This window comes from Pungitius pungitius, chromosome 5, assembly GCF_949316345.1.
Source record: "Pungitius pungitius chromosome 5, fPunPun2.1, whole genome shotgun sequence".
Taxonomy (NCBI): domain Eukaryota; kingdom Metazoa; phylum Chordata; class Actinopteri; order Perciformes; family Gasterosteidae; genus Pungitius; species Pungitius pungitius.
Genome location: NC_084904.1, coordinates 11,992,585 through 12,019,193, shown reverse-complemented (window position 1 = coordinate 12,019,193; position 26,609 = coordinate 11,992,585). Strand labels below are relative to the sequence as shown.

The window sequence follows — 26,609 nt, the reverse complement described above, 5'->3', positions numbered from 1 at the left end:
ACAATTTTGTGATTGTTGTATCGATTAGTTTTTTTATTTATTTCCCGAAAATATGTGGTACATCACTCCATAGCATTAGAGGACTTTGCCCTCAAATCAATAGATATAGTTTGGGTACAATACAACAATGATAAGGTGAACTAACAATATAAATTCATAGCAGTCGGAACAAAACTAACTGGTGTATACATTTTCTAAAACTGCACAGTTAATATTTTTTTGAATAGATCATACAAAAAGATACTATAATAAACCACTGTTATAGGATGTATTTGAGTTTACAAATGCAATTTCACCAACAGAAAAAAGGCAGCATGTATTTATGTACAGCTTGTCTTACTTGTGACCTGTGCTCTATTTCATTGGTTGTCTGTTGATCTTTGCTCAATGTTTCCCTAAGCGTGTAAATAACGCAGCAGTATTCGTGACTTTGCCACTTAAACTTCTATGGTTCCATATTTATTACAGACAAAAACCAGATATTTCAGATACTTCATATACAGAAGTTAATTACATAAATACCCAAATCCTATTAGACAGAACTTTATTATATTATATACTACATTAGCCATTCCTTTTCCATAATTGGGTTATATTTTAATTCCTTATTTTGTATAAAACATGGTCTAAGTCATCTACCAAATTAAACAGTCACAACTAGTTCTGCCCCAGAACACTGTAGAAATCAATCAGGCAACCCTCAGCCTTGGGTGGGTCGGTCATACACAAGTTCAACATCAAGTGACGCTGAGCTGAGATCATAGCAGCCTCTCGTCTGTTTAGTCGCCACAGGGCACAACTCCTGTTCACACCACCTGATAGAAGAAAACAAAACAACATTTCATTACCTAAAAGTAGTGTTAATGTAACTAATAATGTAACCTTTGGATTTTTTTGTTTTACCTGAGAGCTGCATACGTATCCGAGGAAGAGGCTCCCACCCAACAGGCATGGTCAATGAGAAGGGCACCTGCAAACAGCCATCATGTTTTTACATTACAAAGTAGTCTCCGTGCATGTGTAAACATGAAAGACGGTATAAAGCCACTTGTGGCTCCAGTGGGAGGAGCTATGTGAAGTCATGTCACTTGAGTCAGAACTCTACAAGTGGAGTTAGAAATAAATTGAGTGTACTAGATGCCTCTCAGCTTGAGGCTTGCAGCTCAAGGCTAAATTAGTCGATACTAGCATGATGCACCTGTCTGTGACCGAACCATTAGTGGTGGAGTAGGTGTCAGGCTTTGACAGCGTAGAAAGTGAATAGACTAATTCATGGTTCTACTCCATTGATTTTGCTTTTCATTTCCTAATGTTGCAGAAGTGCAATGCTAAGTCGGCGTTGTACTCCTAAGGGAGGGGAGTGTAAGTGTGATGGTGGCATCCACCTGTGTAGATACGAGCCAGGCTGTAAGCCAGGTCCCTGGCTGCTAGTTCCAGGTAGCCAGGAGCTCTTGTAGCTGCTACCTGAACGAAAACCTCCAGTTCAGAGAGAGCACAGTCGACTGCTTTTACCGCCGGCGTCAACCTGGAAACCCCTGATGCACCTGCAAGCAGGCACTACAAGAAGAAAACATGTGCGCATCACACTCCTGTTTCCACCTGTTGTTTGACGGTTATTTACGGACTCTGTACCTTGGCATGCGTGAAGTAAGCATGAAGAACCATTCCTGAGCTACGAGCCACGCAGCGCAGCACGTCCAAAGACAGAACATTTGTGGTTCCCTCCCATATACTCAACACCTGAGAGAGAAAGACAGGTAAGATATAAAATAAAACTCGCTGATTTCTTATATATTGACCTTACTTGGGCATCGCGAAGCAGTCCGGGCAACCCTGTATCCTCAATGTAGCCCTGTCCACCGAAGCTTTCCAAACCCTCCGACACCACAGCCACCGCCTGACACAAAACCAAACAGGCGGTAACGGTTGCTATCAAAACAGACAGCTTACTACAACAAGCTGATCACCTGCTTCCCAGTGTACAGTTTGGCAACAGGAGTGAGCAAACGCAGCAGGTCTGCGTCATGCCGGGTCGCCATGCCGCTTTCTTCTCGCCCCAACAGACGACAAACATCCATCACCAGAAGAAAAGCTCCACGAGTCTCCACCTGTCCATTTTGGTGGCAAAGCAGTGAAGCATGACGGGAAACTTTGCCTAGAGTTTGTGTAGTTTGTTCAGCCCCTCATTGACTCACCTCCATCCTAGCGAGGGTCTGAATGTGCAGCGGGTGGTCTTTGAGAAGCTTTCCAAAAGCGCTGCGGCGAGTGGCATAGTCACCAGCTAACTGCACCACCCTGTGAACACAAACAAACAAACATGGAATCCATCTGCTTTTCTGCAGCACGTTCAGTGCAGAGTGTAGGAGCAGGATCCTGCCTTCTCATTGCGGCCGCTGCAGAGATGCTGTTGTGTATTCGGGTTATAGTCAGCATGTTTGCTATGGAGGCTACACCTCTCCCTTTCTCCGAGAGCTGTAAATGCAGAGCGGGAAAGAAGAGACACACACTTAATACCAGAACAAATGAGCCGGCTTTGCTTTGATAGAAGGATTCACAAGTATATGGCATTTTAAATGGTATTGTTGCCTTAACATGTTGTATAAATTTCCAAATATAAATAATATATGTAATGGGGCATGAACAAAACATGATTGTAACAAAGTGAGCTGTACCGGGACAGCTGCTTTCCATCATTAACTGATGGCGTGCCACTGACCCTGTGTGCCGGCAGGCCGTCCAGCAGTAACTCAGCAGTTGGCATCTGTCTTGTCCCCAGCTTGTCCTTCAGTCTCTGAACCTCTATACCGGTCAGCCGGCCGTCCTCACCTCTACTCACCTCTGCATAGAACAAACTCAAACCCCTGCTGCCCTGTAGAAAGGAAGAGAGAGCAGCTCGCATTCGGTGCAAGGAAACCACTTTGAAAGTCATTCAAGAGGAGTGATGAATGATGTCACAGCACCGTTGTGGTTGCTCCTGTTCGGTCCTGCACTCTGGCCAGTGTCAGAGTCATGTCTGCGTCTGTAGCAGAGGTGAACCACTTGAAGCCGTGTAGTTTGTATGAACCGTCATCCTGGGGAACAGCCACCGTCTCTGTGCCACTGCCTGAAGGGATGCCAGACAGGGAGAGGCAACTCATCGGGCAGTAGTTGAGTTATTTCATTTATTCATTTAATCATAATTCAACAGATAATTAAATAACAATTTCTGAAGTCCATCTTTATGACTTTCACAATTTTTTTTCAAATGAAGAGGCATCAATAATGTACTGTAAACTTTAATCTTTTGGCTGAAGCTGATACTGTTTAATGCGATACAGCTGGTCGAGTGTCACTACTGACCCACGTCAGATCCTCCCTGTCTTTCAGTCATCCACTGTCCAGATGTCCAGAAATGCTCAGGCTGACGAGTGGTCAAATGGCTGTAGGCTTCATCCACCGGCCATGAAACACCTCTGGACTACACGTATACAGTCAAATAACCAAAAAGGTATGTTTATAAGCCAAGATAAAACAGCAATTAAACCGTCCTCTGTTTAGCATGTGGAATAAACCAAACGGCCTTTCACTTCCTCCTTTTATTGTGTCTGTTCTTGTGAAAATATGAAAAAAAAGGCTTCCTGTTGTTCTCTTTTTAGTTTTCTGACACACCTGGATGACTTTAGCAGCTCCATCGGTCATGGCCAGGGGACAGGTGTACAGACCAGAGGAAGGAGAGAAGATGTACAACTTGCTCATTTGATACACACGACTGCAAAACACACACACACACACACACACACAATTATGCTTAGTTTCCTTTAGTCAAACTTATTAATTAGAAACTCCCCAAATGTTATTGAAATGAAAAATGACATCACAGCCATCTTCTTACCTCCACTCCCCAAATGACCTCTCATAGCCAATGGCAACCAGTCCTTCCTGTGCAGACAGGTCTTTCATACGTTTCCAAGCCGGGGAGGTTATGATGTGGTCCACTCTGTGACCCCAGGGGTCAAATTGCACCAACCGTGGAGGATTAACCTCACACTCTCGACCCCAGACATCCACCTCATTTGCCACACGCTCTCCAAATGCATGCAAGTCGGATGAAGCTGCCTGTGAACAAGAGTATGCACGCACAATTACACCAATTACACGTTTATTTCCATGCACGGTTGCGGCACAGCTGCACTGGCTCCTCACCTCCTGGGGCAGGTGTCTCCTCATGTACCCTCTTAGCAATGCATCCTCTAGAAATGGGTTCTTCAGAACTGGTCTTTCCTGAAAGAAAGATCCTATTTTGGCTCCAAAGAATGGCAGGTATCCAGCTGCCTCCCCCAGCTCCTCTTCAGCAGTTCTTCTTGCACCGGGCTCAGCTGCACTGGCAAATCTGATGTGGCTCAGCGGCAGAGGAACACCACACAACACCCTGGAGCAGCCTCCGGCTACACGGTGGGTCAGTAGGGCTGAGCACACAGACATGGCTCAAGACCTGCAGGACCAAGGTCTGAGGTGACTACCAGCGGCACACGGCCCAACAACTGGAGTAACTGTGAGAAGGCTGTAGGGAGAGAAAAAATACTGGCTTTTTACATTACATGTCATTTAGCTGACGCTTTTATCCAAAACGACTTACAATACGCCGTTAATTGCATTCATTGTGCAATTAACAGGATCATTCATCGATGTATGACACACTAGTGATATGAATGGCAAATTGGCGCTGCGTTGTCGGTCTAGGCATTATATATATTTTTACCATTAATGTATTATTTAATACTATCTTAAACCTCTCTTTTCTGGGTGAGAATAAGTTATCAAATATTTGACCTGTTAGTGCCTCCACCTGGCAGGTATAAGATCCTGCAACCGATTCAAAACCCACGTATTCATCTCATACTATCCGATAACAGATAAGGGGGGAAATACAGTGATATCGATTCTAATGAGTATTCTCATTAGTAAACAGTGATTCGTAACTGTGGTTCATCATCGCTTTGTAGTCAGCTGACCTCGAGTTGTGTGGGTCAAAGTTCATTCCGTTCCGATGTCGTTTTCAGTCAATTATTTCGTATCGTTTGATTACATTGTAGTGTAAGGTTTAATCCAGGTAAGAAGCATTTAACAGAGCCTTTTCTCGTATTTACACTTTAATCTAAAAGGAGTGTCAACAGTTAGCCAAGTAGCTACATCAACAACTCCACACGACTGACCATCACTTTAAGACCATTTAAACGGATACCTGCTTTGACAACATTGCATTTTCAAGTTAAACGATACATTCCGAGAGAGAAGATCGCCGTTTGCAGCGTTACCTCGAGTTAGCCACGTTAGCACAGCAGTGCTACACCTCAGCTGCTGACTGCGGCCTTCAAAATAAAAGTTGCAAAAGCGGCCCGCAGATAGTTTTGATCTCCGTTAAGTCTCAAAGATGTTATGGGGATCTGAAAAATCTATGAAATATCTTAAATGGGAATTCGTTGATAGTACTGACAACGTTCAAGTTAAAAAAATATAAAATGTCATTATAACACTCAATACTGAATATAAAGGCAATGACGTCGTTGAAAAGGTGTTGCTGAACCGGTTTTATTGGTCCAAGTAAACATTTCTCGAAAATACAGAATCCTTTGTTCTAATCAGAACAAACAGACCGAACGCATGCACCGTATAATAAAACATTTCCATGACATGTTAAAAATCTGTTGAAAATGAAGAATACAGACACTGAATATTTATGAACACACAATTTTTGTATTTGAATGAGATTTTTTGTTCTTCCAAAAATAAACACAAAGCAGTCCTATTTTAATTGCAGGAGGGAAACTTGGGAATAATCATACTGATAAAACCCAGTAAATAGTTCTCCTTTGTGGGGGAAGCATACCACCCAACCATAAAATATTAACCTGGTTTCCTTGTCTGACCAGGATGGAGGAAGGTAATCGGCAACACTGATGTGTTGTTAGTGTATAAAAATAAAAGTTAATGTTTTAGTACAGGCTGCAATGCAGAGCACAACCCAGTCACCTGGCGTGCCCAATCCCCACCAGATGATGGACCAAAATAAAGGAGCAAAGGTAGTATGCAGTTTGCCACCTCATTAGCCAACCATGTAAAGGGACCTACAGAAATGATTTAAAAGACCAATCAGGATAGGATGGCTTAAACAGAGATTAACATATATAAGCAGGTGTATAAACAGGACTTAACTACCCAACAATGTAGTAACACTAGAGAACCTGCCTAAACTCAAAGAACGCACGAGTGCTGATCAAACGCTGGAAAGAGCTCAATCAAAGATCATACAGATGATTTTCTGAATCAACATCCACCTCTGCACATAAAGATGAGTCCTTTGGGAGCCGTCAACAAATAATAACTGGAATGAATACTGCCAGTCTGTTTAATGTCCACATACACTTTTTTCTGCTTTCTTTAATCCCCCTTGGTAAGGAGGTCTTCTATGTATGCGTCAAGCTCGTCATCGGTGTTTATGTCAATGTCCTGAAAGTGGAAGAATAAACATTTCTTACTGCATACTGATTACATTTGAAAGACAGGTATAAGGGCATGGTAAAATTGTGTCTGTGTGATGTCCTGTGTGTTGGACAATCAATAAGTACAGTTCAAACAATCCTACCTCTTGTACTTTTTGTAAAAGTGCAACAATGTTTGTTCGTAGTTTCTGTAGTTTCTCGTCTGCCTCCTTCAGTTTGACCTCATTGCTGTTGCTCTTCTCTTCCACAGCTTTGGCCCTGGCATCGGCTCTGCTCTGGTACGAGTTACACAACGCCTGCAGACCTGATTCATACTGCTGGAAATATTCTTTCTAAAAAGGACAAGCACAACACAATAGTCAATTAGATAACATAAGTATCATTTTAACGGGTAGTTTTCCCAGCAATTTCCCAGCAGAGACTGTTGCCAATCATTTTTTTTCTTTTAATGTTTTGTCCATAGGATTTTTTGGTTTGTTTGTCATGTTGTATTTTATTCTAATTGCTCTATTGAAGCATATATAATTTATCTCTTTAACCTTCCTAAATTCTTCCACACTACTCCACCCCTCGGCTCTGTTCACTGGTTACCAGTGGCTGCCCGCATCCAGTTCAAAACATTGGTTCTCGTCCTGGACATGGTCAAAGCCAACATCCCAACCCGCACACTTTGCATCTACCAAGCTGCTTGTTCCTCCCTCACTGAGAGCTAAACACTCGACAAGATCACAACTCTTTGCTGTCCTGGCTCCTAAATGGTGGAACGAGCTCTCTGATGACATCAGGATGGCAGAAAAGCCTTACATCGTCCACCACAAACTAAAGAGACACCTCTTCAGACTACACCTTGACTAAAAACTAGGGCCGGGACTTTAGCGCGTTAATTACGATTAATTAATTACAATGCGAATTAAGATTAATTAATTACACAAAAAATAACACATTAAACATTTTTTACGCATTTTTACACTTATTTTTTGCACCGCGGAACGTTTCTCACTGGATGAGTTTCGGAGGACCGATCATACTGGAGCACCAACTAGCGTTCATGACTTCAGACAACAACAAACCACAGTGAACATGAACGAAGAAGCTGACGAGACCGTGTCGGGTGGCCCCGTGAATGGGAAATCTTATTATAATAAACACACGGATGGAAGCGTTGATAGGAGCGTGGTTGTGTGCAAGCTGTGCAACAAGGAATTCTAGCGTGGACGTTAGCCCCACTCAGAGTACAAGGACCCACACCCAACCCACACTCCACCAGATGACTGGTTTAAGGACCAGGGTAACTAAGTCCACGTCTGAAAAAATAACTATAATAATATATAGTTCTAATAATGTTCTGAATGTACTTGAAAGTATTGGTCTACTTAAAAAAACATAGTTTACAGAAGGTCTACTTACCTATAGGCTACCTGAATTTCTGAAAGTACTATATTTCTAAATATGCTATTTCTTCACTTGTCTGCTGGAATTGGTTGAACAAAAATAAAAATCCATGTGAAAAAAATTACTTCTCACTGTTCTCAGGTCAAATATTTATGCAATTAAAATGAGATTAATTTTGATTAATTAATTACAAAGCCTCTAATTAATTAGATTAATATTTTTAATCGAGTCCCGGCCCTACTAAAAACACTAACAAATTGTAGCACTTAAATTGTACTTACAATGGCACTTATTTATAACAGGTTGTAAATTGGCTTATTTGATGAAATTGCTTTCTTATTTCTTGTTCTTCTGAGTTTGTATCCTTATGGTTGAAATGCACTCATTGTAAGTCGCTTTGGATAAAAGCTTCAGCTAAATGACATGTAATGTAATGTAATGCTCACCAAAGGAAATGCCACCAACTCCTCAGCCGTCATGCTGTTAACATCGTCCTTTGGGATTCGGAAAGCAGGAGGGAAAAAGTAACGCAACATTGTCCTGGAAACACAAATTTCACAGTGAACACGCCACAGTATTATAAAACAATGTTCTCCGTCTGCCATGATTTACACAGTGTATTAACAACACCAGTTCATTTGAGTTCACTCACCTCAACATGGTGACGAGACTATCAGTGACCTCTCGACTGGTTCCTGGTTGAGTCGTGTCGGGCTCCATGGGTGCCGGTCCCTTCTCACTCTCCTGTTGGGTGTCCGGTGTCTGAGAGATTGGCGATGGCGGCCGCATCAACCGGACATCGTCACTCCCCTTGAACACCCTTCATAAAACACACAAGTAAAAGACATTCATTATTTTAAAAAGTCAACAAAAGGTGCCCTGAATGAAGCAACGGAGACGCGGCATCCTACCATCTGTCTTTAGGGGTGGATCTAGGCACATAGTCAAACTTTACTTTCCAGCGAACACTCTGTTTAATAGCCTCAACAGCAATGACTTTGCCTGTGTACCACTCCTTGTTAACACGCACTTCAACCAGCAGACCTTTATCTGTGAAAAAAATACAAAAAAAGGTAGAAATGATTATATTAGAGGTTTTCATTTCTAGTTGTATGTGTGATGGATGTTAGGGTAACGCAGTCCATCATCTCACCTTTCTGAGTATTTTTAGTGTCGTTCTCTTGATCGTCCTCAGGGGACTTCCCAGATGCCTGTGACAATAAGACAATCGTTATTCCCACGACAGTGAGAGAAATATAGTTAAACAGGAAAGAGATTAAGAGATTAAAAAAAGATGTTAAAAGAAAGGATTTGCATCTCCGTTAATGAAAGAAGTAAAAGTCCCAATGTGATCACCGGCAGAGGGTGGGATTGTCATGCTTGATTGCAGCTGTTAGAAAATTGCGACGACTTTAGTGTTGAAGAGAGGCTTTTTGGAAGAAAGAATATAATCTGACAACATCCCCCGAAAGGACAAATGTTTTGATTGTCGTGATTGTTAGAGGTTGTGAGAGCAGATGCAGCCCAGCCTTATTTGAGGGTAGTAGAGGGATGGACATAGTTGAGCTACCTTTGCTTTAGCCCCATGCTCTTGAATGGCAAGGGGTTTAGGGATAGCAGTTGGTGTAGTTGGTGTCTGCCGTATAGGAGTAGAAACCCTTTTCTCCTGGGTCTTAACCTGCAAGGTCAAGAGTAGAGGGGCTCTGATTGGAGGTTCAGTAAACTACTCTGCCAACCTGGAATGTCTTCCTTCTTTCCCTCAATATATGAACCCGACACTAAGTTCAGTGTCACCAGCCTTCCAGCCATGCAAATACTGCAGGAATGTAATCAAGCTGGGCTCGCTGCAGTTTAGTTCAAGTTTCCTGAAGAAAATATTCAAAATCTTCTTTCCTGGGTAGCTATTGGAGTTTTTGATAAGACCTTCCATCTGAAATGGATTACGACTTCTATGGAGCTATAAATAAACTGTTTAGCTCATTTTAGTTTCCTCTCATTCACTTCTCTTAAATTTACTCACTTCCTGTAAGTGAGGTGTTAATGAAAGGAGGCAACAAGCAGCAGAAAAGACACAGCAGAACACACAGTCTTGACTCACAAGATTACGGTGCTAGTGGTTTATGCTGCATTTCTAATGCTGTCATTTTATTCTAAACATGTTCTTAGTGCAACTGACCACCATATTTTCTCATTTCAGTAAGAAGTGAGTTTATGGATCGTCAATGATGATTGATGATTATTGGCATTTGAGTAACGGCGGCCTAAATGTAATCAGGGATCTTTAAATGTTGTATTGGCTCAATTTTTCCCCGTGCGCTGATCCCATCAGTTTTATAATCTGTAGCACGACTAACACTTATCTATATTTTGCTGTATTGATATTTAAGTATCAGTATAAAAAAATGGAGAATAAATCTCTCTGACGTGATGCCAACAAAAGTCCACTGTAGCTTGTGAATTTGGTTCGTTTACCTCATCCAACTTTCCACGTTTGACGGAGGAGGCCTTCTCTAACACTTTCCCACGGTTACCAGATGCTGCGGCCATCTTGGATTTCTTTGTCTGTGGCTCTTCTTCACTCTCGTTTGCCTTCTCCTCCACCTCTTCTTCTTCTTCCTCATCCTCTTCCTCCTCATCTTCACTGTCGTCCTGATCTATAATTCTCTTGCGTGGTCCAGCTGGTTTGCCTGGTAATGCTTTGGCAAGTGTCTATACCAGGACAAAGATATCACTGTGTCACACCAACTTGTTCATGCCGCCAATCAAATACTTTTCGACAACAAAAGCCTTCCATTGGTTCTTGGAAGTATGAGGGGCGTCTCTCCTACGAGCTGCGACTTACCCGAGAGCCGCGGCTGGGCGCGGGCGTTTTGGCCGTAGCTTTGGCGACAGGCTTTGCTGGAGGTGTGGGAGGCTTTGCTGCACCTCTAGACCTGGATGGTTCAGCTTTGGCTGGTGGAAGCGGGGTGACAGGTGCTCGGGTGGGGCGCTGAGAAGCTGCACGAGAGGGAGTAGCGCTTTTTAGGAGGGCTGCGAGCGGAGGGGAGCGGGGCCGTGTGATGGACCTTTCAGAAGACCTGGTTGCCTGAACCAACGACGTGAGAAGAAAACAACAAACATTTCAGTGAGACTAAAACACAAGATGATCAAGTTATTAAGAAAACAAAAACATAGCCGTCCGACAAGTACAGCATTACTTCATCAGTATTGAATAGCTTTCACAGCGCAATCAAAAGTTGGCCAGCAGGTTACTGCTGATAAGAAACCTTTTGTAAAAAGTGAAATTAGATGTGATTCACTTTGACATCACTTCCAGTAGATGACAACATATTTCTAAGTTTGCTTTTTTAACAAGTTTTCCAGGAGGGAAGTAAAAATGTTTCCAATGTGTGAGGACATAAATAGAGGCAACATTTTTTCACCTGCCTTTTCCAACATTTACTTTCCTGTTAGTGCTCATATTTCCAGGAACAACAATAAATAAGAGGTAAACAACAACTGAGAATCATCTAAAAGTATTTACAGAAAATGACCCAGTATTATAGAGAAGCATAGTAGGGGAGAGTTTTACCTGAGATGGGCTCTCTGTTGGTTTCATGCTAACATCCAATGGAAGTTTCTTCACATCAGCTACAGATTTGACGGTGCTGGTTTTCTGATGAGAAAATACAATTTATCATGTGATATGTAAACACGAGAGAGCGACAGAAAGAGAGCAGAGGACGGAGTACCTGCAAGGCCTCTAGTTTCCCCTGCTGAAGTTTGATTTTCTCTGCCAGTTCTTTCTGTTTGTCTTCAGGCGTCTGCTTGTCTTTCTTCAGAACACCACATGGCACATTTTGTTTCTGTTCAGGAGCATCACACCTACAAACACAAAATATACACTATGTATACACACCATGTAGAAACACGACTTTGGCATACAGTACATATGTTATGTAAATAATTTAACTAATCCTAAAGCACGCAATCAAACTTGACATGTTAAAAATCTGAAGATATATCCTAAATGTTGCGTACCTGTCCTGGGAGCTGTCCGGGTTCATGAGACAAACCCAACTGTCTGGGTAGCGTTTGTCCACAGCATCCATCTGGAATGGCAGCGTTCTCCACTTTAAACATTTATCTGAAAATACATCAGGGAATGAAAGTCAGTGTAAGTCACTTTCTCAAGATAGTTTGTGGCTTCGTGGTTATGTAACTTACCACACTGAATAGTAAGTGGTATCTCCATTGCCCGACGTCTCTTGTATCTCGGCTCTGATGACGGAGGTGCAGACCAGCTGGCAGACAGATATCCAAACTCATCCCAGAACTTCACTATGCCTTTCTGAGCTGAAACGCACAAACAGCAATAAAGGCATTAATTAAAATAACAAGAAGCCATTTCTTTAGCACGTAGCTCCTTTTTCCTTACTTCATCTTTGCGAGTGTGTGCAGACCAAAGGGAGATTGGGAGGTAAGTGGAACGCAGGCAGGACGAGGCTTTGACTTTCAACCAATTTTTGAATAAATGTCTGACTTAACTTTCCTCAAATTGAAATGTTTTTTTGTTGGAGGAACAACGGAAATCCAACAAATCAGAGGAACTCACCAATGTTAGAGTCCTTCCAGTACTGGGCTAAATGTTCCCCCATGGATCTCAGTAAATGTCGATACTCCTTAGCATCTGCAAAGTCCTGTTTGTTGTGAGTTGGCTCTACAATTAAATATGGAACATCCACTACTCCAACCACACCTCCACATGCCCTGAAACACAAATCAAATATATAAAAATAAAATATTGCTCTTAATCAACGAAACATTATCACTTTCCAATCCCTGTGGTCATTGCACTCACATGCCGCCCTCCAGCTGGGGCCCGGTTTTCTCGTACATCTTGATGAGACGGGAACAGTTGTACACAAACATCCCATCTAGGTCCCTCTGTCCTATGTTCACTCCGAATATGAAATGCAACTCCTTTGGCTCCTTCAATGCTCTGAGGGACAAGAAAGTGTTGGAGACTGAATGGATACATACAAATAACGGTTAAACAAAGTCATTTAAAGTGTTGCTTTGAGCTTTTTCCATGGAGTTGAAACACAAACTGTATTTAAACTATTTGAAAGTCTATGAATAGGAGAAAAAGGGTTTTCCAATGTTGTCAACCATACTTCTGTTTGGCTTCGAGAACCCTTTTCTTCATGTCACAATCCCGACGAAGCATCATGGCTGAATCTTGAACCTTTCTCAGAATTGCCTAAAGGAAGAGAAGCCAGAGGGAGACATTGGTTAAGGCTCCATGACAAAACCACATTTACATTTAAAAAATGATTCCTTCATACCCGTGAATCTTTTGACAGGTCATCTCCTAATCTGGCCTCCAAAGCCATTTGCTTACTCTCGGCCTCTCTGGCTTTCTCCTCCGCTGAAATGACCAAATGTATGTATACAGATGAGCACGAGCGGGTCACAACACAAAAGGAATATTTAAATGAAAACATCCAGTTCCCCACTTACTCACCAATCTTAGCAAGGTGATCTGCTTTCTTCACTTCCTGCTCAGCTCGGGTTTTGAAACGGGTCGATGTGTATTTATAAACCCTAAAAGCAAAACAAGTATGCTAATGAAGATTGTGTCCCTGGTCTACCCTAGTTAAAGACACGGTATAAGTCAGCAATCAAAATACCTTGGCTTATATAAACAGCAGGACAGCCTCTTGGTCCTCACTTTATGTCCTTGGATAAAAATCCTCATGCGTGGGTCGATGTACAAAACAGCAGCGTACGCCCTGAACGACCTCCTCTCTGGCTTCCTATAAACAGGGAAGGGCGTGGCTATCAACAATCTATACAACTACTGATCAATACAATCAACAGCCTTTCACTGGTTGGGTGGTCTAATGGCGTCACTCACACTCCTTCAACGGGTGTCCCAGCCATCAGTATGTCCTGGTGATCTGTCTCCACATCCAGCTCTGGTTCTCTGTTGTCCATCAGCTTTAGATTATAGATGATCACAAGAGTGCCTTTAAATGAAACATAAAACAAAAGTAGGTATCACAATTATCATCAATGATGCCATTCCCTGATGCTAAAAAGTAACTAAATGATGAACCAGTCAAGTCACAGCTTACATCCAAGTGTGTTGAAAATGTCATACCTTTATCGTCTTATTCTATTGTAATGATACATGATATCATGTTTTGTGAGGTTACAGTGACCTTTAACCACTAAGTTCTAATCTTTCTCTCAAGGCGTTCCTGAGATAAAGCGTTCACAAGAATGGTAAGTATTGATGGCCGAACAACACAAAAACATGACTGATGTGTGGGTTTTACAGTAGTGACTTTGAACTTCTATTGCCTTTGCAAAATCAATCTCTTCACATGATGACAAACATTTGTATGCTTACCACTGCTACTTTCTATTTTATTGAACTGCTCCATCAGCTGCTCTTGATTCTTAAAAGGAGAGTATTTGAAGATCAGCTCTGTCTCTATGGCGTACTTTTCCGGGTCAGAGGTCAGTGGCTCCTTGGTTTTCAGATCCCAGGAGGGAAGGGGCACTATCACCTGAGGAGAGATAATCAAAATCCTTAAGTTAACGAGTTTAGAGTTCTTTGAGAAGTCAAATGCAATAAAGGAGTAAAAAAAAGAACCACATTAACTTTGTGACATGTTGCATTGTTATTTATCTTGATTTTTACCAGATGAGTTTTAGTTGAAACAGCATGCAGCTAAATCCAGTGCCTCTATAGCCGGTCTTTGCATTGTTATACAAACACAAAACAACATTAATTATACATTTCTATTAACTATTGAAATAAACTGATCTGATATGTGGAACCTGCTGAAGCAGATGTCAAACTGCATCGCTTACTTTCCCTGTTGGACATCCACACAGTCGATAAGGCACTATTACTATTCCAATTCCTTTTACACAACCTTAAAAACAATGATGATCTCTACTTAAAAGGTCTATTCAGCAGATAATTCTGACCTCGTCCAATCCCTCCTCTTCGTGGAAGGTCCTTGACATGAAAAGGCAAGTGAGCGTGTTCTCCTTTTTTGTGAACAAGATGAAGTCTTTTCCAATACGCATAGAGCCGCTGTGAAACAAACACACTTCTGATGAGAAATTATTCCAACATTAATGCACAATGTCATCATACAAAAAATAGGTGAGGGTCTTACGATTTCAGTCCGTTTCCATACTGGCCAATCTGAGTGGACTCAGGGGAACGTTTGTTTGATTTTCCAAACTGAATTACATGTGTTGCCTCATCTAGTAAAAGAAAAGTGGTCATCATCATGTTTTACACACAAAACAAATACATCAGAAACTCAGCAATGAGCCTAAAACAAAGTCCCTTTAAAACTACAGACCAAAAAATGTAGAACCAGCGTTCAGTAATTTACTAAAGCACTTACCAGGGTTCATTCCAATACCGTCATCCAGAAAACAGAGCATGTAGCCGCCCCGCATCTCTTGCCTTTTTTCTGTCATCAAAGTAGGGGGGGGGGGGCGAAAGATATGTTAGGAGAAATGAATGAATGCTTTATTGGGTGAAATCAGATGAGTCACTTGGGAAGCCTACCTGTGTAGATGTCTATTCGTGTGGCATTGGCGTCTCTGTGAAAGAAATAAACCAACTGTGAGACGATGAGAAAGTCATCAGGCTAAGGACAAAGATCTTAGCCTCCACAATTAATCAGCAATTATACACTCACCGGCCACTTTATTAGGTACACCTGTCCAACTGCTTGTTAACACTTAATTTCTAAGCAGCCAATCACATGGCGGCAACTCAGTGCATTTAGGCATGTAGACATTGTCAAGACAATCTCCTGCAGTTCAAACCGAGCATCAGTATGGGGAAGAAAGGTGATTTGAGTGACTTTGAACGTGGCATGATTGTTGGTGCCAGAAGGGCTGGTCTGATTATTTCAGAAACTGCTAATCTACTGGGATTTTCACGCACAACCATCTCTAGGGTTTACAGAGAATGGTCCGAAAAAGAAAAAACATCCAGTGAGCGGCAGTTCTGTGGGCGGAAATGCCTTGTTGATGCCAGAGGTCAGAGGAGAATGGCCAGACTGGTTCGAGCTGATAGAAGGGCAACAGTGACTCAAATAACCACCCGTTACAACCAAGGTGGGCATAAGAGCATCTCTGAACGCACAGTACGTCCAACTTTGAGGCAGATGGGCTACAGCAGCAGAAGACCACACCGGGTGCCACTCCTTTCAGCTAAGAACAGGAAACTGAGGCTACAATTTGCAAAAGCTCATCGAAATTGGACAATAGAAGATTGGAAAAACGTTGCCTGGTCTGATGAGTCTCGATTTCTGCTGCGACATTCGGATGGTAGGGTCAGAATTTGGCGTCTACAACATGAAAGCATGGATCCATCCTGCCTTGTATCAACGGTTCAGGCTGGTGGTGGTGGTGTCATGGTGTGGGGAATATTTTCTTGGCACTCTTTGGGCCCCTTGGTACCAATTGAGCATCGTTGCAACGCCACAGCCTACCTGAGTATTGTTGCTGACCATGTCCATCCCTTTATGACCACAATGTACCCAACTTCTGATGGCCACTTTCAGCAGGATAATGCGCCATGTCATAAAGCTGGAATCATCTCAGACTGGTTTCTTGAACATGACAATGAGTTCGCTGTACTCAAATGGCCTCCACAATCACCAGATCTCAATCCAATAGAGCATCTTTGGGATGTGGTGGAACGGGAGATTCGCATCATGGATGTGCAGCCGACAAATCTGCGGCAACTGTGTGATGCCATCATGTCAATATGGACCAAACTCCCTGAGGAATGCTTCCAGCACCTTGTTGAATCTATGCCACGAAGAATTGAGGCAGTTCTGAAGGCAAAAGGGGGTCCAACCCGTTACTAGCATGGGGTACCTAATAAAGTGGCCGGTGAGTGTACATCCTGTTCCAAATCATTATTAGTACCTTGAATTGTCAACAAGCTCCGCCAAGGCTCCAAACAGGAACTCGTGGGTTGTCCTGAAAGCAGACATTTCATGAAGTCAATATACATGTATGTTGAAAAGGGATTTAACAGGTCAGGAAAAGGGCATGTATGGGAGATAATAGTTGCCAGCGAAGGATCATCATAATAGTATTCTGTGTGGTATTGAGTCTGTTATACAACTTGTATTTCCTCATGTCTATTGAGAGATATGCGTCAATGCCAGAAGCAGTATATTGTAATTTCCAATGAATTAACTCATAACTCACTATAAAGCACTCATTCACACATTTAGCTATAGCGCAAGGAATCGTTTTCTGGGGTCAGATTAGTGTGAATATTGTTGAATGATAACCGAAGGATTTATATATGTATATTGTGATTTATAAATGTTTCCCTCGACAAAATTAAGATTCAGACAGTATTAGTTTGCTATATAAACAATATAACACTAGACAAAGCCAGTTTGCCTCACATCACACAATCACAATACTGTTCGATGAATTTAGTGTCAGAAAATTGCCACTCAGAACCACATACACAATTCCATCAAATTTAAAAGTACCAATATATCACAGATTTATAGTGGTGAATGCTCCTTGACATGAAGTAATATCGGAGGGTTTTATCTGACAAAGCTGGATCAGATGACACAAGCTCTCGTTTTCCTGTCACAATTAGTAGTACCAAGTTCATAAGCTCATTTTAAATACCTCAAGCCTGTACTTACGAATTTGTATGCAGGTACTCAAAGGTAAGCTGAGCCCTGCTCAGGTTACTGTAGTTGGAGTAGGCCATGGCTACACAACAGTATTTACAGTGTTGTTCCTGGTCTTATTACGGTCTTCTTCCTTTCCAAACAAGCTTTAGTCGAGCATTTTCATCCTGAAAAGGAAAAGAAAACAGATCTTGCCTATCCAACGTTACCTAGCAGGTCTCAAACTCCATTAATTGACATCATAGACATGATCTGACAGCAGTTGATTGTGGACGATTTGTTTACATCAGGTTAACACCCACACAAGTATGCCCCTGTGGGAAGGGTCACACGTGGGAGGCCTGATTGGGAACAACACAATTAACAGTTTTAGCAATGAAAACATTCACGTTTATGTATTGTCACCGCAGTCATTTATGAGTCTTGAACTAGTCGTGTTTGATATGATTTAAACATTTCAGATGTTCTGAAGAAACAGGTACTAACGTTTAATGTTAGGCTAACATACGTTACGTTAGCTAGCGGCCATTCACGTCTTCTAAAGTGTTTATTAGCTAACGGTAGCTAGCTAGCTAGCTTCACACAGTGGGTAAATTTAACCTATCTGACGTTCGTCCTATCAAGTCATTTTAACCCACTGTGCAGATCGTTTAACATGCCGGCGACTCGCCAGTGGCTTCGCGTTGGTGTAGTTATCCGTCCAGGGAATATAAAAGAATACACACTTTGAATCGTTACGTCCTTTCCCCATAACATAAAACAATCCGCCAGGCCTCGAAGAATCCAACCACTTCGACGCTGCCTACTTGGTTTCCCTCTGGTGGGTAGAAATCCCGCCTCTGTTTTTCTATAATCAACCAATAGGAAACGATCCTGTGGGGATTTGTTACGGTGATTGGAGGAGAGACCTTGCTACGTAAACAAATGAAGATAGCGGTACATATAAATCTGTGGTGCCTTATCGAGTCATTGCCCACTTGTACATGTATTTGCACACATAAATCACTGGCAGGATAAATTGTTTGTTTCCACTGATAAAAATGGACAATACCAAGTAGCGCAGTGGGAGCGCTAATACACAATCATGAATAATACATTATTTTGAAATGCTCAACAGCGATGTATGGTATAGATTAATTGCACTCCTGAGCTCCACGGATCTGATAACTTAAACCTTTATTGATCTCAAGACATTCAGTAATCTAGTCAAGCTTGTGACTCCATTGTCATTTAGATGAATCACTGCAAAAGTGTATAATAACCAGTAGTATGTGTGCCTCATTAATAATTTCCATTTATTTGGCAGAAAAACAAACTAAACAGGTGTTTGGTACGTGTAAAAAGACACTTGATGTGATGTTCCTTAATTTACAAATTTGATTCACAACATGGTAAATATTATTTTACCATTCATCATGCAAAAACTAGGAAAATTATGTTTGAAAACAGAATACAATTGACCAGTTATTTGTTCTTACATGCCAGACATATCATAAAGTCTTGATCAACTGACACATCGGTAATTAACATGCACAGACAAGTGTGCTTTTAATTCTAACGTTATTTAACAAATAATACAAATGGCCTGCAGTCATTCTGGCAAATGCTCTACTCATTAAGTATCGCACTTTGTGAGAGACATGTTTTTCAGAAAAATATTTACAAATAATAATTATATAAAAATATCAAATATTCAGAATTGAGTCAGCAGAAGCTGAAATAGCATCATTTTGCTGGATAGTACATAGATATTATGCTTAAACAAGTTGCCTCCAGAGCTACATAAGGCATTATGTTGAGTAGGACTTACTCCCCATGATGTGCAAACTTGTTTCTCATGTAAAATTCAGAACCCCTTTAAAAGGGCTGGCACAAATTGCCCTCATCTCTCCTCCGCAGCCAAAAAAGGTTTAGGGGTCAATCAAGGGCTCCTGCAAATAATACAAAACATAAGGTTAAGTCAAAACAGTAATTGCAGGAATATGCAAAGAGTTAGATATCTAGATGTTCAATCAAAATGCTTAATGTTTATTAAAACACGGGTAGTTTAAATCTAGCGTTCTGATTGAGAGTGAGTCACGGGGGGTGCATTATTGAGCGATAATGTACAGTAGCTGTTCACATAGACCTGAGCGCTCCATATCACTCGCACTCAACGTAACACGTTAGATTTTGCGCGACCGTTAGTTGACATTTTAGCTTTTAGCTCGGTGGCGATCGGCGTAAACCCCCCCTGAAATCCCACAAATGATCGTTTTGAGGCAATGCGAGCTTTCACAAACTGACAATTAAGGTGGACGTCATGAGCGATGTGAACGAATGACCCAATGCTGTTTACACGCACGTACGGGGACATGTTTTCCTCTAGATTGATGAAATGTGATACAACTATTTTGTGCTGAAAGGCAGCTATTTACTTACCATTTGTAATTTCGCTGGAAACCGTGTTATAAAAGCAACAAGGTACTTGAGACTGTACTTTATCTTCAAAAATGGTTCAAGGGTGTAGTTTGGCCCTAAAGTACAGTCTCAAGTACCTTATTGCTTTACTATAGTCAAGATAAAATATATTACCGTCACATTTTGTGGTTCCGTTCCATTCCAGTGGTAGCGGCGATTTAGTGAATGTGTGATACTAGCAGCGACACAAAGTATCAAGCAAACTCCTAGCAGACACACACCAACTTCCAACAGATGTCGCACTGCCAGGCTCTGCTCCTCCTAAAGGATGAAAGCAGACAGGATGACAAGCTGGGATCTGTATTAAGGCTGAGCACGTTAGGTTGTGTAGGTGTGACATTGTGTACCTGTGTTAACATCACTGTGAGTGTCGGGTCATTTGTTGAGCGTAGACTGTAGCAGGTTTGTGACGCTGTATTCAGCTGGTTGCCTGCTTCCGTATGGATTGGCGAAATGTTTTTCTCAAATACAGGGCACTCTGGTGGTAGTCTTCATTTAACAGTATAGGCATGAAGACAGAAAAAAAAATATTTAGATTCATGAATTGACAGAAGTTGTGTTGATTGGTGTTTTTAATGATGGAATCTTATAAGACACACACACACACACACACACACACACACACACACACACACACACACACACACACACACACACACACACACACACACACACACACACACACACACACACTACAATTTTAACAAACTTACAGACTCATGGGCAGGAGGTGCACTGGAGCAGTAATAGTGAGACAGGTGTAGGTAACATTTCCAGATAAAAACTCCAAAGTCACATTAACAATCTCATTGCCTGGGGAGAGAAATTATTAATCATGGATTATATAAACATTTTACTTTACTTAAGAGCCAAACCAGTGGACCTCAACACGAACCTCCAAGATGTAATTGACTGGCTCTCAAGGTAGTGTGTAAACCAAGGTCTTTGAGAGAGACACTGTTTGAGTAAGTATTCAGAGCCACAGGCACCTTGACACGCAGAGCGCTGACAGAGGAAGTCTGTGTAGAGTTAACCGTAGTCTCTCTATCAGCCAGAGAAAGGAGGGCGGGCAACACGAGCTCAGGTGAACTTACGTTGGCTTTCACACACAGCTGGAACTGGGACAATGAGGACAGTAGATGGTTCCAGTCCTAAAAGAGAAATAAGCACACATGCAGTCACACGTCTCCTTTGCAGACAAGCACTTGTAGTCTCCTGAGGAAAGACAACATGTGTAGTAACCTTTGCTGTGTCCGGGTTAGGCAGCGTGTGTGTGTAGCTGTAGGAGCTGAGGCAGATGAAGGAGATGGCCACTGTCATCAGACACAGGAAGAATGTAACCCCCGGAGGATTGTGGGAGACGTAGTCTCTAAGGTTGGTCACCGGGTGCCAGAAACCCATTTTCAGACTTCACAGCCACCCTCACCGGGCTGCAGAAAAACATCAGTCACTTCAGTTTCTACAATGTTCACTTATTGCTACAATAGTCCGTTTCGTGAACGTTGGTCCGTTGCTGGAACTCGGTCCAAACATTTGTTCAACATAACGCGCGAGTATCTGAGCGCTTTCATTGAGGCGGTTAAAACATTAAGAAAACAGTTGATTTTGCCATTAGGTCACCAAATGTCACCCGACTTCAGCCCAACAAAAACACTCAAGGTGCATTTCTATTGTTCCACACATTCGTCATTGACGCGGAAAACCACTGCAGTACGATGGATATGGACAACATACGTTCAGACTCCGGAACATCTGGAGACGTGAACGTCATACATCACACAACCAGCTGTGCTGATAAACTGTAACGATGTTACTTCCAATAGTAGGATGTAAACCAAGTAGCTATCGCGTTAATTCATACCTTGAATGTTAACTGTCTTCGTTAATCACCTCGTGACTATTCGTAAATATCCGAGTTTGTCGACATTTTCAAACAGAACTACACGACAGGCACGTCAATTTACGACAGTGAACTGCCATGACGACAAAAATGACGCGGACCACGTGACACGCGCACGGTGCTCCGTCGCCGAGATGGGATGATGTAAAACTTATTTTTTTCTTTAAGGAATACTACATTTTTATTAGGGTCCACGCCGCTCCGCATCGTTAAGTTAATCGAAATTATTGTAAGAATTATTTTTTACATATCATTTCTGGGGGCTTCAGCATATCCCAAAACTGCCAATGCATTTCTCATTTTGGAATTACATTTTGGGCTTTTATTCCATGACTTAACATAACGAACATGTTTGCACTTTTTTTCCAAAACATTTTTTGACCTAATATTTTTCGACCAATTACATTTTTCCATCTAACCCATTTATACCATTTTTTTCAGACATTTTTGGACCAAATATAGTTTGGATATGTTTAATGTCATCTGTTAGGTCAAAACTCAAATTAAAAGAAATCTAATTAGTTCTAACTATTCAGATCTTCGGCTGTGACTACCCACTCATCAGTTTAGAAGATGACACCATCTTATTTAACTACAGAAAATATTTCGCATGTTTTTAAACAATTCAACATTGTTTTTTTATAGGCAAAAATTTGGAAAATTTATTGAGAACGATCATACAATGCATTATATCAGAAATATTACATACATTAATGCATCACAAAAATGTTTGCCTGCAGTTAAGGATTTATTCAACGACTGTAGTCTTTTTGAAACATTTATCTGTATCAAAATACATAGAGCTTTCACAACAGCAAGGTCGTGAAGTGTATTTGAATATCCAGATATTATCTATTTAACTATGTGTGCTTTGATTATTCAAATAGTTGGATTACTGTTAATCCTTAATATTTGTGCCACTTTGAATCAATAATCTATTTTATGGGTGTCCCTGATCAAAGAAATTTATATACATTCATAAAACGTTTTTCACAATGATTCAAAGTATAATTTCCTTTCTCTCCCCCCTCCCCCATCAAAACTGTCAATAGTTGGCATTATTTATAGTGATCAAGTTGCTTGTATATACACACAGTAGAATTAAGGATTCCAGGAGACTTTTACAGGCTTGAAGGCCCAACTATCAGGGTGACCCATGTGCATCAGGTCACTGTACGGCGATGTACTCCACTGGAACGGCGGCACCTGGTCCCACGTTGGCCCGCTGACTGCCAGCATACCGTAATCACGAAACATCTCAAAAGACGTCAGCTGCACAGAAACACGCATCAGATTTAGCAAACATCTCTCTTAACATGCTACAGTCGGATTCAAATACAAAAGATTTGGGACAACATGATGGATGGTGGTGAGGGCAGAAAAATGGGTGATGCCAGGAGAAGAAATTTGAAGAAAAGAAAAAGAAAAAAAAAGTAACCTTCATGTCTGTTCCTCCATGTGACCTCTGCCATAGGGCACCAAACGGATACGTGCCATTAGCTGGGTTCAGGTCTGAACGGGCAGAGATCGCATTCTCCCCATTTGCAGCTGGATCACAGCCGCCGCACTTTGACAGTGGGTCTTCCATAAAGTTGTTATACCTGAGGAGAGAAACTGCAAAACTAAGCATGTTCTGCATTATAAATATGTAGAAATATAAAATCGTTAAAGTTTGTACCTCATAAGGCGGACCATTGAGTCCACATCTGTGACAGCTGCCTGGTCTCTCCTGAATATCTGAGCCCGAGGATTGTTGTCCAGAGAGAACCACGGGCCGTACTTCGCAACCAGCTCATTGCAGCCGCTGGCATTGAAGATCTCTTTGTAATACCTACATATTGACAAAACACAAGTTTACACTATAAATATATACACAGAGAAATAAACAAAACAAAAAAATCAACAATAACGTTTAAAATTGTATACTTACGGTACATTGTAACTTGCCCAGTACCCCTTCTCCAGCAGTTCCTGAGTTTTATCAGAGTAGAGAACTAGTCCCCTGAAGTATACAAATAAATATTTTTTTAGGAGACATGTTTTGAGGTCATAAACACTGAAATAACCTTGTGCTTTGATTAAAGACTCACGGAATTTGCTCCAATACAACAAAGAGACCGTCTTTAATGTCAGTCCTTCCTGGAGTGAAGTGGTTATAGTCCACAATCATCCACTGGTTGTTATACCTACAAAGCACACATAAAACCCACAGACGAAATTGAGCAACCGTAATCCAACTAGCGTTTACTGATTTTTATTCATCAACTTATTGTGTATCCATCCAGTTGATCACTTAGTTTCACAACAAACACTCAGTCTGCTAACTCCATTAGACGTCTTACTCAAATGATTTCTGAGTGGACCTAACAGACTCCTCATGTAACTCCTGATTATAAAGACACTTTATGCTCCACATCCTAATCTTAGGTTCACTCAAGGCATTATCTAATCGTGTCATCAGTTGGAATTTTGAACACAGGACGAATAGTAGAAGACACCAAGGACTTGATCTCATCTGGACAAAATGTTGATGAAGTTGGTTAAAAACTAATGAGAGCCGGTTTCTTTTTGATGTGTAAAACTCACGTTCCACTGTTGTACTTTTTGAATATGTCGGCCCACTCTTTGCCAGTAGTCGCCAGTCGATTGGCCACAATGTTTCTCAACCACTCCATGACGGTTCCAGTGGGCTGAACAAACTTCCAAAGAGCGGGGTTACTGTTGCCAATGGTTGTTTCCAAGGTAACCTTAAAAAAAAATTAAAAAAAACTTGCATTAAATGTGTAGCAAAAAACCCAATGATTTATGCTTAACAGTCATAGAATGGCAAGTAAAGAGTTCTCACCAAGCCACTACTCAGAATATAAAAGTCATCTCCAGAGAAGAGCGATCCAGGATAAGAGGAGAACGCCTGAGTTCCTCCAGGAAGAAAACCCTCTTCTGATGAAAAATAAAATCAAGCGTAAGGTTAGACAAATTTGAAGTAAACAGCAACAACACAACCGGCCCACTTTTTGGAGCTTCAAAAACATTGAAACATTAGGTTAGAGCTTATAACCATTTAACTTGGCATACAGAGCGGAAAAGGGGGGGCAGTAAGCCTGACCACCATTAGACACATCATATGACAATTGGACAATTTCCTTACAAAACCAAAAGAGAAACTTGTATATTTATGAGACTATCGCCTTAGCATTGAAGTCAGGACTTTATTGCCTTTGTACATGGCCATGCTAGCTAGGCACATATTTCTAATATTTAAGCAACAATAAGCCAAGCTAACCAGCTGCTGGCTTTGGATTCATTGTTAAGAAGCCAATTCTGGTTATTGAACTTTTTTTTTATTTGCCAAATGTTTAACTAACCCCTTGCAAGTAGTGAGTGACTATGGAGGAGGTGCAATGATTAACATAAGACACAGGTGGCTAAGTACACTACCTGAAGGAGAAACTCTAAAGGCAAACATGTATTTCTTCATGATGCGCAGCATGGACTGATAGTTGTTCCAGGTGTCATGTGACACCAACAGCTCCTTATTATTTGGCAGCAGCTTAATGAGAGCAGAACAGGAGCCAGATCCAAGAGGTTTAGTTTGGCTGGACTTGTTCAGAGCGGATTCCAAATCCTCCAGATCCCCGCCCATTTGAAAAAGTCTGGTTAGACAGAGAAGAGGTGGACAACATCAAGAAAAACAGGGTTAATGATCATAGGATCAGCACAAAACAACATGTGAACTTTACAATGACAAATAAAGATAACCCACTTACAGAAACCCTAATGGGTTGAAGGAGAATGGCCCTAATGGAAGTGAGAGCTGGTCATTGTAGCCGTCCTCCAGACCCTTCAGCTGCAGCAGCGTCAGATGCACCTGACCAGAAGAAACCAGTTGTGAAATTGTGAGGCATCCAACGTTGTTCTACGCATTAAAAACATACATTATTCATTCTGTACCTGGTACCAATAGGGTGAACTGGACTGCTTCTGTACTTGCTCCTGAACCCACTGCAAATTGGTAATGAGGAAAGCCTTAAGGCGAGCACAGTAACTAGATGCAGAGGAAAAGGGCCCGCAGTAATTTAGAAGCGTGTTCATCCAGTGCTTATAGATGAGCTGAAACAAACCAAAACATTAGGTTAAATGTAGGGTTAGTGGATAAACAAAATAAATAAAACAGAACTATACACCAACCTGAGCTGTGACTGCAGCCTCCACTGCACCGGCTGCATAGGCTTGGATACTGTCATTGTACTGACTGCTGGTCGTGATCTCCAAGAAAGACCAACTGAAAATGATAGGTACAATATAATAGAAAATAAATTATTTGTGTGCAATGCGGAAGCTTTACGTACTTTCATAACTGTGCTGTGGGTGCAGATGACAGAAGGCACACGTGGGCTGTACAAATAATGAAAAAACGATGAAACTTAGTGACCTTACCCTGATGTGTTGATGTCATCTGTAAAGTTAGACCAAGCCACGAAGCCTTCCCTATATCCTTCAACAACAGACAGCTTTCCAGTTTGTTTGTCAATAACAGCAGTTCGTATTTCAGCTTGAACACAAGCGAACATAAAAACAAAAGCGGACAAAACCGCTTTAAAATGTCCAAGAGTGGCGGTGTTGTTTTTCCTGGACGCCATGTTAACATGAACTGGTCACATGACAGGACGAGTGGTGAGACTC

The 26,609-nt window shown here is 41.5% G+C and overlaps 4 protein-coding genes across 7 annotated transcripts; all 4 read right to left on the bottom strand.

Moving 5' to 3' along the window:
- Positions 1-18: 18 nt before the first annotated feature.
- Positions 19-5,430, bottom strand: LOC119224651 (acyl-CoA dehydrogenase family member 11-like). 3 transcript variants are annotated; one of them, XM_037481833.2, is made up of 15 exons: positions 5,295-5,430; positions 4,183-4,540; positions 3,872-4,095; positions 3,649-3,748; positions 3,340-3,457; positions 2,961-3,103; positions 2,717-2,869; positions 2,378-2,472; positions 2,196-2,295; positions 1,968-2,108; positions 1,805-1,897; positions 1,633-1,740; positions 1,386-1,557; positions 904-970; positions 19-815 (listed from the first exon to the last, which is right to left on the bottom strand). In XM_037481833.2, exons 2-15 carry the CDS (start codon positions 4,459-4,461, stop codon positions 701-703), a joined length of 1,908 nt encoding a protein of 635 aa, XP_037337730.2. In that variant the 5' UTR covers positions 4,462-4,540; positions 5,295-5,430; the 3' UTR covers positions 19-700. The 3 variants fall into 3 exon arrangements, with proteins under 3 accessions (XP_037337730.2, XP_037337732.2, XP_037337731.2); XM_037481835.2 differs by lacking the exon at positions 5,295-5,430 and adding an exon at positions 5,222-5,279; XM_037481834.2 differs by lacking the exon at positions 5,295-5,430 and adding an exon at positions 4,992-5,200.
- A 122-nt stretch (positions 5,431-5,552) lies between these two features.
- morc2 (MORC family CW-type zinc finger 2) lies at positions 5,553-18,401 on the bottom strand. 2 transcript variants are annotated; one of them, XM_037481831.2, is made up of 28 exons: positions 18,292-18,401; positions 17,579-17,733; positions 16,830-16,883; positions 15,454-15,488; positions 15,287-15,355; positions 15,050-15,140; positions 14,856-14,964; positions 14,269-14,428; positions 13,771-13,882; positions 13,544-13,669; positions 13,378-13,457; positions 13,199-13,281; positions 13,028-13,113; positions 12,712-12,852; positions 12,466-12,620; positions 12,078-12,206; positions 11,892-11,997; positions 11,603-11,735; positions 11,443-11,526; positions 10,714-10,956; positions 10,344-10,580; positions 9,442-9,549; positions 9,025-9,082; positions 8,783-8,921; positions 8,524-8,691; positions 8,318-8,411; positions 6,623-6,811; positions 5,553-6,486 (listed from the first exon to the last, which is right to left on the bottom strand). In XM_037481831.2, the coding sequence occupies exons 2-28, from the start codon at positions 17,644-17,646 to the stop codon at positions 6,418-6,420; spliced, it is 3,126 nt and encodes a 1,041-aa protein (XP_037337728.2). In that variant the 5' UTR covers positions 17,647-17,733; positions 18,292-18,401; the 3' UTR covers positions 5,553-6,417. The 2 variants fall into 2 exon arrangements, with proteins under 2 accessions (XP_037337728.2, XP_037337729.1); XM_037481832.2 differs by lacking the exon at positions 9,442-9,549.
- Positions 18,402-18,699: 298 nt separating this feature from the next.
- Positions 18,700-22,005, bottom strand: zgc:158398 (uncharacterized protein LOC568894 homolog). Its single transcript, XM_037481838.2, has 7 exons — positions 21,888-22,005; positions 21,269-21,456; positions 20,922-21,177; positions 20,740-20,839; positions 20,374-20,515; positions 20,141-20,287; positions 18,700-19,497 (listed from the first exon to the last, which is right to left on the bottom strand). Exons 2-7 carry the CDS (start codon positions 21,425-21,427, stop codon positions 19,477-19,479), a joined length of 825 nt encoding a protein of 274 aa, XP_037337735.2. The 5' UTR covers positions 21,428-21,456; positions 21,888-22,005; the 3' UTR covers positions 18,700-19,476.
- Positions 22,006-22,462: 457 nt separating this feature from the next.
- On the bottom strand, positions 22,463-26,582 carry plbd2 (phospholipase B domain containing 2). The gene is made up of 12 exons (XM_037483489.2): positions 26,364-26,582; positions 26,115-26,208; positions 25,878-26,036; positions 25,694-25,794; positions 25,365-25,579; positions 24,772-24,866; positions 24,513-24,673; positions 24,017-24,112; positions 23,857-23,928; positions 23,605-23,757; positions 23,365-23,527; positions 22,463-23,198 (listed from the first exon to the last, which is right to left on the bottom strand). Exons 1-12 carry the CDS (start codon positions 26,564-26,566, stop codon positions 23,028-23,030), a joined length of 1,683 nt encoding a protein of 560 aa, XP_037339386.1. The 5' UTR covers positions 26,567-26,582; the 3' UTR covers positions 22,463-23,027.
- Positions 26,583-26,609: the final 27 nt, after the last annotated feature.